The 11,270-nt window shown below is 39.8% G+C and overlaps 1 protein-coding gene across 4 annotated transcripts in view; it reads left to right on the top strand.

The window, feature by feature from the left end:
- Nucleotides 1–3,749: 3,749 nt before the first annotated feature.
- Nucleotides 3,750–11,270, top strand: part of ZDHHC13 (zinc finger DHHC-type palmitoyltransferase 13) — a 34,812-nt gene continuing 27,291 nt past the window's right edge. The window contains exons 1-4 of one of the 4 annotated variants that reach the window (XM_044437201.1): nt 3,750–3,941; nt 7,258–7,400; nt 9,328–9,450; nt 9,887–9,964. In XM_044437201.1, coding sequence (XP_044293136.1) covers nt 3,840–3,941; nt 7,258–7,400; nt 9,328–9,450; nt 9,887–9,964 — 446 coding nt within the window. In that variant the 5' untranslated portion in view covers nt 3,750–3,839. Of the gene's footprint in view, nt 3,942–4,163; nt 4,302–7,257; nt 7,401–9,327; nt 9,451–9,886; nt 9,965–11,270 lie in introns of those variants that run through there. The other 3 variants (XR_006415416.1, XM_044437199.1, XM_044437200.1) reach the window with 3 other exon arrangements.

Below are 11,270 nucleotides of genomic sequence, written 5' to 3'. Positions count from 1 at the left end.
AGAATGCAGGGACCACTAGGGGAATCATAATACATGGTGCAGGTTTGGATGAACAAAGGAGGTGATGTAAATACAAGCATCTTAGTTCATTTTTATGTTGCTTAGAAAGGGGGCTAAACATCCCAGATAAAAAACCTGTAGCCAATCAGTTGGGCAATGTAGTCAAGAAGAAACTTTTTGGGTCCAGAAGATAGGCTATGAGGGTGTTAATGGAAAGGAATAGGAGAAAGCTTTAATTTACTCTGGCAGATCAAAAGGTTTCCTGTTCTGTGGAGCAGGAAGCCTTGGGAAACCCATTCAGTATTCTGCTTGGGCTATGAATGGGCAACATCACAAGCATCTTCGAGTCATTGACTGACTTGTAAAATAACATTATAATGCAAGTTGTTGAATCCAGAGAAGTGCCCTGCTGTGAACAGAAGAGCTTTTCCTGGCTTAGTGCAAGTTCTTTCTGTTATCAAAAAGAACTGAAAATCCATTTTGACCTTTGTTCTACCTCTTGCGCAATAGCTCAAGTTGCATCTTTGTAATAAGTTAGTATTGTACAATGCCTTCCAATAGCGATTTTGCAATCGTTGCAGAACAGCAACACCAGCAGAATTCATTCTTGCAAGTGCATCTTTGGATCTATTGTTTTATCTTCCCATTTGGATTAGCTCTGATAAAAAGATGTTAAACTCCTCTCTAAAAGAGAGATGGTTATCAAAACAGAATCCAGTCTCCAACCTTGCAAAATTAACTTCCTTAAATGCCCTTTTCAGATGATATATGTTTGTTTTTCTGGGCAAGTGTTCCCTTGTCACATTCATTTATTGATTTATCTCCACTGTAGTGAAAATGGATTTGTGTGTCTTCTCTCGAATAGAACAGCCCAGAAGAAAAAATAATGCCACAACATCTTGTTGGATTAGGGCACGGAGGAAAATGCATTAAAAAAAAACCCTTTGAACAGCTTGGGTTATCTGGAGAAGGAGATGAGAAAATAGGAAGTTGATAGGTTAATTCAAAATGCTAACTATGACATACAACTCAGTAAAATCTTGACTTGTTTAGCTTGTCTGCCTTTAGTCTAAAGTGTTAATTTTATAGTCATTTCACAAGACTTCTTTGGGAATTTAGTTCCCACTTGTCATTTCTAGAAGGAAAGTTGGACAATTCAACCAGGTAACATTGTAAGGCAAAATGAGCATAACTACAAACACCTTGATTTTGTACTGATGATATATATTGTACTGATATATATTGTCTCAGCTAAAAAGAGACAATTTGCAATACCTTAAACTGAATATGGGTCCTTTTGAAACAGTAAGCTCCCAAACTGATTCCTTGTTAGACCTCAGAAGTATGGTAATTAGCAGTGTTCACAATTGCCATAGATTGGCTTGCTCTAAGGGCAGTGTCACACGTGTGTGAGCTTACTGGTTTTTCTCTTTCTGACTACTGAGCAAGAGTAAGAAAAGTTGTGAGCCGCCCCGAGGCAGCGGCGATAGGTGTGGCATAGAAATGTTATAAATAAATAAATAAAGTTGTGCATCCTTCAATCAGGTAGAATTACAGAGCTCCAGATGGTCATAGCACACATAAAATGGGGAACACTTTACCACTTTTAGCTTCTGAAGACAAAGTAGAATACAAATGTAATGAAGTTGAACACGTGAAATTCCCATATCATTTCCCATTAACTGTTCAAAGCATGCAAACTAGCTTATAAAATGCCCAGCTATGTATTGCCTGGCTCTTTTGCTATGTGCACACTCATATACTTGTACATATATAATAAAAGTATACAAAAGGGTAAATATATATATATATGTACAAATTTACATACTTATATCTACCCCAACCTAATGTTCAGCACAACTCAGTTGCAGGTAGCCACATAACCCCTGAGCCTCACAGAAGAGGCTGTAGTGGAGTTCATACACTTCTTATCATGTCTCCTCTCATTCACTGTTTTTTAAAATTATTTTTCCCTAAGCTGAACAACTGCAGACGTTGCAACCTTTCCTGCCCCCTGATCATTTTCATTGTCTTTTTTTTCCAACTCAACAATATAAATTTTTAGATATGGCAACCAAAACTGTCTAGTCAAGTGTGGCTGGACCAAACATTTGTGACGGGGCAGTATGATATTCATAGTTTTATGTTCCTTGCCCAATTATGCCTAACATGGAGTTTGCTTTCTTTCACAGCAACCATGTGCTGGTTTGACATTTTTGTTGTACAGGTAGTCCCCAAGTTATGAACATACGTACTTATGACAAACAGCCATAAAGCCATTAATTTAAACATTTGAGTTAAAGACAATGGTTTGTAGTAATGAATGCAAACCAGTTTCCACAGCCTACTGTGGAAATAATCACCACCATAGAGAAGAAGCAAAGGTGGGGAGAGGGAGGCCTCTAAAGCATGCCTTCTTACCTCACCCAGCTGAAGAAGGAAGTCTCTCCAGCATTTCCTTCATGCAAAGAGGAGGTGCTGGTGGGTGGAAGGAGGGTGGGGGATAAGAACATAAGAATGTACTAAATGAAGAAGAGAGTCTCTGATGGATCAGACCAAGGTCTGACAGAGAGGAGAAGCAATCCAGTGCACACATGGTCAGCAGTATGAAGAGTTAAGGTTTGGCAGGAGGCTAGAAATAAGATTTTTCCATTTTGCAGGGATTCTTTCCCCTAACCCCTGCAGTATGTTTTTATTTAAATAAAAAATTTCAACCTAAAAAAAAAAAAAATTCAACCTAACCCCCACAAATGTGGAGGGCTGACTGTATATGGGAGTGTTTCTTAAGTGTTTTCTATGCATATAAAGGTAGAATACATATGTATACTAAGACAAACATTTGGCTTACTCATGCTAAATACGACGTGTACATACATAATCTGACTTACATACAAATTTGACTTAAAGGCATTCTCAGAAATGGAACTTGTTTGTAACGTGGAGACAATCTGTACTGTCCATCACAACCTCAAGATGTCTTTCTTGGTTGATCACTACTAGCTCAGATCCTATTACTTCATATTACATCAGTTTTTCATTCCAGAAGCTCCTACTACCATGGCCAGGGTGAGGAATGCTTGGAGATGACATCTCAAACATCTGGAGATCTATTTTCTGCCCACACGACTAGACCAAAGGGTGCCCAAGCAGAGCAGGGGACGTTTAGCTGTTTGGAAGCAAAGTGAAAAGGGTACTGTGATCCAACTCCACTAACTTTAGGAAACTATAATGGCCCAGTGAACATAATCAGCATGAACTAGTCCAAAAATAAAAAACCCCACAGGTCACCTTTGTTTTTAACGGAGCTTTCAAGCATTTGTTATGTTCAAATCTTGAGGCTGAGTGTTGCTAAAGTTGTAACCTTACACGTGCCTCTCTTCAGCCCCACTGAACACAGTGAAATAGTCTTCCCCAACTTGGTGGCCTTTAGAGGTATTTGGACTGCAATTCCCAGAATTCCCACTCAGAGGGGCCATTGCCTGAAAATTCTGGGTGTTGCAGTCCAAACGTGTCAGGCAGGCACAAGGCTGGGGAAGGCTGCTTAAGGACTTACAATGCAATAGCACAAAACTTTTCAAAAGTAAGTCATATTGAGTTCAATGAGATTTACTCCCACCTAAGTGTATCTCGAATCTCGACCCAGCTTCTCAAGACATTACTTTAAACGTACGTGTTGCAAGCTATGTCGTCTTCTTGCTCTTCCTCTAGGGAACGCACCGAGGGCTGATTCTGATCTTAAATCGCCTCAATTTTCGCATCCTAGCTAGGATCCCGAACCGTGCTGTGACCCCTGCGCCTACTCCGGGACATTCAGAGCTGCTAAACCCACATTTAAAGGGATGCCTCCTTTAGCCTCGAAATTGAAGCCTTTTACAGCGGTGCTATCCAGCCTACAGCTATTCCGAATTAGGCTCCATTTCTGTCAGTGGACAATATCCCAGGTCAGCATGTCGCCCGGCAGCCTTAGCACCCCGATCACTCCAGGCTAGCGGCGGGGAGGCTCTTGGTCTCACAAATGCTGAAAAGATGCTCTGTCTCGCGTAGGAGGAGCGGAGAGCTCCCTCCGTGTAGCTCCGCCGCTTCCACCGCTTGCTTGCAGGCTGCCTCCGTGCCGCCAGGGGCCGGATCAACCAGCCTGGCACGCCGCATTCTCCGGCTCTTCCTCTTTCGCCTTAGAGGCGCTCGGGGCGGAGGGACGCGCGCGTGTGGCGGCGGTAACCAGGAAGTGGGACTGGGCTCCTGGAGGCGGCCAGGCAACCGGGGCGCCTTGGCCGGCAGGCATGGCGGGCGCCGGCCGTGAGGTGAGCAAGGCAGGGAGGGTCGCGCCAGGAAGGCTCGGCGGGGCTGCAGGCGAGAGCGCAGCGGAGGCTTCCAGGCGAGGGGTGCGGAAAAGGCCTAGAGGCGTGGCAAGTGGGCTGGGGTGGCGGGGAGAGGGCGGCTGCGCAGGTGATGGCGTCCTCGCCTGTGACCCTTCTCTCCGTGTCTCTCAGTACACCAAGCGAAGGCTGGTATTACCCCCCCCGCCCCCGCCGCTGTGTTCTGGACTACGACTCCCACAATCCCCGACCATTGGCAATGCTGCAAGGGTTCAAGGGAGGTGTAGTCCAAAATATCTGGACGGTGGCAGGTGAGCCTCTTCCTGCTCTAAGGAGGGCCTCCTCAAAGATCACAGCGATAAAAGTTTTTTTGTCGGGGAAAAAAGGAAAAGGGGAGAGGTGCTGGATGTGGGTCCAGCTCCTTTCCATCTTTTAACTCAAGTCTGGGCTGATTACAGTCCAAGGAAAGTCATGAATCCTGGCTGTGTGCTGTGCTGAAGTAGCAGCTGGTGTATCAGCTCCAAAAACACAGAGCTTGAAACTGTAGATGTTTCAAGGGGAGGGCCACTGCTTCCTCACACACTGTCATTCAAAGGTGGGGGATTATTTTCACAATAGACTTAAATAACTCAACTAAAATTTTAATGGTCCACAAATATGTTGGACTTACCAGAAGCCTGCCTTACAGCAGGCCCAGAATCTCGGAATGGTAAAGCCTTATTTAATCTGTCCTAAATTAGCTTGTGCATGCATTCCTGCTTATGCGGAGGAAATGCTTTGCTGGGTCACTAACCACGTTCAGGAAAAAAGTTCTGGCACTGAATAAATGGAAGAGCCTGGGCTGACTAGTCACACCACTGTTGTTGAGCCCCACCCCATAATGTCTATGCATAATGTGTAAGCATATGCAGAAAGGAAGTCTTCATATGCACATTCATGGAATCTGGAATCCTGCTCAATCAGGATTTCAGATTGCATAGATCCCTTTCCATGTATGGCTTCACATGTGAAGGCTTTGTCCCTTTAAACATGTAAACCTCATGAGAGGGGTTGGGGCAAGCCCAGAAAAATAGGGGCAGAAATAATCAGTGCATTCACTGAGTGCATGAGAGTTTCGTTTGAATAGCGCTACTAAGATTCAACCAGCTCAGCATTCTTTACAAATATCCTAAAAATCCGCAGGCCCAAACTGATCCTTTAGAAATTTATCCAAGATCCACCACTGAACTGTCTTCTGCCCACCTTAAATCTGTTTAGCAGCATCAAGGGATTAATCAGAATTTGAGCTCATCCCTGGAGCTTTACTTTTTTCCTCTAAGGCCAGTCTGCATTCAGAATTCCAAGGTCAGTACTGAATTCTTGGAGCACATGAAGTAAGAAGTAAGAAAAAATATGACCAAACATTTATGTAAGATCTAAACTAACCTTAATATGATTCAGTGAGAAAGAGAAAGAGAAAGTAGTAATTGCCTCTTTCAGTGTGAATCAAAAGTATCAGACCTTTTGGGTTTCTCTTTTATAGTAAGGACAATTTAAAGATCGACCACTCGGTCATTGCCTTTTATTTCTGAAGCAATGTTTTCCCCTTTGGAAATATGAATAAGACTAAAGGCTAATACAGCAGGGTAAAAATCCAATAAATAAATAACTCTAAAAGGGCTTTTTTTTCCTAAGAATGAATATAAACTTTCACATAATATAAATATAAACATCAAATTTTTGTCTGCCTTAAAAAAAAAATGTTTTCTTTAGAGAAATCCTTCCCAACGTGGTGCTTTGCAGATATTTCAATTTCAGCTCTCAGAAGTTGCAACCACCACTACCAGTATGTATAGTACTGGCTAGTAACTTGGAGTGGCAAGCTCATCAGTTTCAAAGTTGCTAATGTCTTTCATATAATTATTTGTAGCAAGTCTGAGAGAAAATATATACATGCCATTGAAATACATATATGTTTTTCATTGTGAAATGGCAACAATAATAAGTGACAATTGAATTGAAGATGCCCCAACAACTTTAGTGGAAGAGAATTTAATTCAGCTGAAATAAAAGTGTGGTTGTCAGCCTATCATGTATTCTTTACAATGCTACAATTAACAGTGTGCTCAGTGTCTTTGTTTTTTCCTGCCCCAGAGCACAGCATAATGTAACATTTAAAAAATATTTGTTTTAACTTTTTATCTCAAAATATTTCAGGTCAAATATTTGTAGTATATTGGGTCAAAACTTTAACTTAAGGACATGCTAAATTTGATTACTTTCTAGGATATCAATTTTTTTCTGATGCAAATGTCCCTATGTAAATTAGCAAATTTTATTCCAGTTGATTCTATTTTCCCATTCAATTTTTTTAGAAAACTGCTCAGGACCACAGAGGAAGAGGAAAAATTCCTCTTCCCTCCATTAGGGTTTGATTTAAAATTCTCCCTCCATTAGGGTTTGATTTAAGTAACAGCCTCAAACCACACATGCCTGCTCATGTTTTTTTGAATTTCAGGAAATTTCCACATGTTCACATGCAGTTTGGCCCTCATTATGAATCCAACCACATGACTTGATGCTAGTTTGGCCACTAGCTAGTATTTGACCATGGAATTATGTGCTTCCTAGCCTCATTTTCTTTACATGAGTTTCCACTGCCTTCTGTTTAACAGAGTTAAGAGTACTGTCTGTCTACTCTTAACAATGCATAATGCAAATCTAGTTCCAGGCTTATGTTAAGGACAGATGGACGTATATAGTTTTTGTCAGAGCTTCAATAAATATATCATTTTCTTTGTGGTGTACTTGCTGCTTTTATTTGTATATGGTAGATGCTTTAAGATGTAAATACATGTCCCAAGTTAGAAATAAGCAATACGAGTATTCTCTAAACTTGTAAGTAAATACTGTTTCTGGTTTGAAATATGTATTATGACATTTGTTACTTTTTAATTAACAGTGTAAAAATCACAGCCATGGTCCCCTTCATCACCATGGCCATAACTGTTCTAACTTATATGAAGACAAAGATCTACTGAAAGAGCAAGAGGGGCTTCCTTTTGTGGAAGACTACAATAATTTTGACATTGTCAAAGCAACCCAGTAAGTCTCCTGAATAATGTTATTAATTATTACAAAGTAATAATGTATATAACACATATTTTGAATCCTACCTGCAGGGTGTCATACAGGCAAGAGAGTGAACAGTAATGTTTTTGTATTGAGATATGTAAGATTTTGTTCTTATTATCCAAACCATTTCTCTACAATGTAGAAATGAACCAAATATGGTCTTCCTGAGGGCCATCCTCTTTCCCTGGCTTCACCATCTTTTTCCCCAACTGTAGTTTTTTGCCAGTTTCCCTGCTTTTATGTAGCTTTTTTCTCCATTCTAAAAGGTGCAGTTCCTGGCAATATGAGTGTGAAGCTAAAACATGCTGATACTTTTTGTATTTTTGGTTCCAGCTACTCTGCTTTCAGGCCCACAACTGAATGCAGCCCTAGAGAGCTTCTCTGAAACTCAGTTCCACCCTCAGGCTGAAAGATGTTCCCAACTCCTGATATATCCATAGCTGGAGAAGGATCTGCTTTTCACAGGAAGAACCAGCCCTTCCTGATCTAGGGTCAATTTCTTTTATATCTTTAAAAGAAATTATGTACATTGATACTTGTACATGTAAACAGACATGAATATAGTATAAACAAAAATATTAATATAAACAAAGAATATAAACAAAAATTACTAAGAATATGAAAAAACAAAATTGTATTCCAAGCTAATCTAAAATATGCAAACAAACATCACTGTAGACACATAAGGAATACCTTTGCTTCACATTTGCTTCACATTTTTATAACTTTTGGATCTTAAATGATACATTGCTGAGAATGTTGGCCAAGAAGCCAATGCAGGTGTTCTCCCAAGGGGAAAATCCTGTATTATCCAGCAAACTACCTGATGAAACTGACGAGTCAGCTGAGGAAGTACTGGGCACTTAAGTCTCTTATTTGCTTAGCCCACAAAATAATTTCACAAACTTGGACCTTTGGGGAAAGTTTTGTTGCCTGAAAGAATAGTCAGTGCATAACAATAGCTACTATGCCTTACTGTCTTCTTTGCAGTAACAAAAGCATTAGCTTCTCACGATACCATTGCAGGTGTGATACTTTGAGCCAAAGAAACAAACTTATCCCTTTGCAGATCACCCATTTTTGCTTCCTAATTCATTTTTATTTAATTTCTCTTTTAAATAAGCAAGACATGCAATTCTATTAAGCTTTTAAGTTATTAAGTACTACATCTACCAAGCTTTGGAAGCTATGAAGAATTGCTGAAGGTAAACTTCAACAGAGAGTGAAATCGTTACTAGATATGGGTGTTGCACCAATTACAATAACAATCTAAAAGTGTTCTCACTATGTGTCTTGTCACTGAAGGCAGTGTATTAAAGTGATAATCAGGAATTGTTTCTTCTCAATACATGCAGGAGGGCTTGGACAGAGCAGAATGAAATGCAGTTGCATTTGATCATAGCATGCAGAAATGGAAACTTAATTAAATAGAGCAGGTATAGGGAGCAAAAATGGAGATGTTTAAGTAACAGAAAATGGAATGGAAGAAAATGTTGTTATTTTTTGTATTACATTCACATTCTTTCTCTTTCCTAAATCTTTTTTCCTAGCATAATTATTGAGTTCAATTACCGATTCCCAGTGATGCAGCAGTCTTTTTTATAGTAGCATTACAGTCATCACCAATTAATTTACCCCTTAAATTTATTTATTTATTTTTAAAAGTTATATGCCATTTATGTATTTGTTTGTTTGTTTATAAATTTTGATATGCCATCCCAATACTAAAAGTCTCTGGACAGCTTACAGAAAATAGAAATTTTCAGTTCTTTCTTATTGTCATCTCTTGATAAGTTCAGAAATAGTTCTTCTCACTATCAGATTTAGACAGAACTAGTTAAAGTGAGTCCATCTTCCAATTTTTCCTCTTTGCTACTCGATTTTTCTCTTATTTCAGATATGGCCTGCTGGAGCGTTGTCAGGAATTAGTTGAAGCAGGATATGATGTAAGACAGCCAGACAAAGAAAATGTAACTCTTCTTCACTGGGCAGCAATCAATAATCGGCTGGATCTTGTAAAGTAAGTTGCCTTCAGTATGAGCATTTGTGAGAAATTGTGAGTGTGAAGGAATTATAGTATTTGTGCTCTTTTGATGATGATTGTATTTCCCCCCAAAAAAATCCATACTAAGAAAATCTGATAGAATGATTTGGTTGGTTTCAGAACTATAAAAGTCCATATTGTCCATAAATTATGCTGTATAACATTGAATAATGATTGACATTTCTTCATGTCACCTTGCTGAGACTTAGAATCACATATAATTGTTAAAAATAATATAGAACAAGTCAGTTTCCAGTAACTACATATAGATTACTAGAAACTGTTCTACAAGAGAAGGGTGAGGAATCTTAGGTCTGACATGAAGAGCTCTATTCTGGCATTAAATCAGCAGAGTTTTTCTCTCGATGTTCATTCATTACTTACTTAAAATTACCTTTTTATTTTTACACAGGTACTTTATTTCCAAAGGTGCAGTGGTGGATCAACTAGGAGGAGATTTAAATTCAACTCCACTTCATTGGGCTGTTAGGTATGGAATTTAGCAATCCTGCTTCTAACCATTTGACTATATACAGGTTATCGTACAGTGATGTAATATGTGACAGGAAAATGAGTTTGGATTTTGTGAAACTGGGTTTGCTAAAAAAATGTAGATTTCATATAGTAATCAAATGTTTATTTCCTGATGTACTCACAAATTGAGATTCGGGTTAAAAATCTAGAGATCCAGGAGTACAAGCAGCTGTTCTAAGAGCCCTGGGATAAAGAATGGGGTATAAAAACTGAAATAAATAAATAGATAGATGCTCTCTGTCATGCTTGCATTGTCACAGAATAGAATAGGGCAGGAGAGCAAAAGCTGCTCAGCTCCTGGGTAAGATAGGAGGATGGAGAAGAGCTCAGTGACTGATAGATGCTTTGACAGGTTTCACAGTACCTAGCACAAGCTCCCAAACAAAGCCCTTTTCCCTCATCCTGTCTTACATAATGAGTATTTGGTTAGGGGTTTCTCTCACTATATCTGAAACTCTGACTGGGGAGAGAAGAGTTGCAGTGGGCGAGCTAAGCATCCCTCTTGTCTGCTTGTTGCTTCTGCACTACCAGTTGCTACCTTCTGATGCCACTTTACAGTGAAGAAACAGTGGCTGATCACTGAGACACAGCAGTGTGCAGTTCAGCACTGGGACTGTGTTTGGCTGAGTGTGCCAGTATTCTTATCTGAGCACTGGCTTTTCTTCTTACAACTCCCTGTTCTGGTATAGCAGGTATGTATGGCAATGCCTGCTTACATATGTAGATTACTATCACAAAATTGGGGCAAATACTATATTTCACAACCTTGCTGTTGTCCTGTGCCATGAAGTCATCTATGACTTATGGCAACTCTGTGAATGAATGCCTCCCAGTATGTTCTGGACACCCTTGCTCAGCTCTTGTAAACTCAAGGCTGTGCCTTCCTTTATAGAATCCATTCATCTCATATTTGGTCTTCCTCTTCTTCTTCGCCTGCCTTCAACTTTCCCTAGTATTATTAACTTCTCCAGTGAGTCTTACCTTTTCATTATGTTCCCAAAGTATGGCAACTTCAGAGCAAGTTCTGGCTAGGACCCACTTGTTCATCTTTCAGTTGGTCCAGGATATTTGCTAAGCTTTCCTCCAGCACCATGTTTGAAATACATCAGGTTTCTTCCTGTCAGCTTTCTTCACAGTCTAGCTTTCAACGCTTTCTTCACTATCTAGCTTTCAACCCCATACAGAGTGATCATATAAAAAGCTTCAGTTAGTCATAAATTACAGATTTTAAGACAAGTTCACACAAAACCTGTGAGGGACCT

Source organism: Varanus komodoensis, unplaced genomic scaffold (genome assembly GCF_004798865.1).
Source record: "Varanus komodoensis strain SLA01 unplaced genomic scaffold, ASM479886v1 scaffold3, whole genome shotgun sequence".
Lineage (NCBI taxonomy): Eukaryota > Metazoa > Chordata > Lepidosauria > Squamata > Varanidae > Varanus > Varanus komodoensis.
This window is presented reverse-complemented; position numbering and strand designations above follow the sequence as displayed.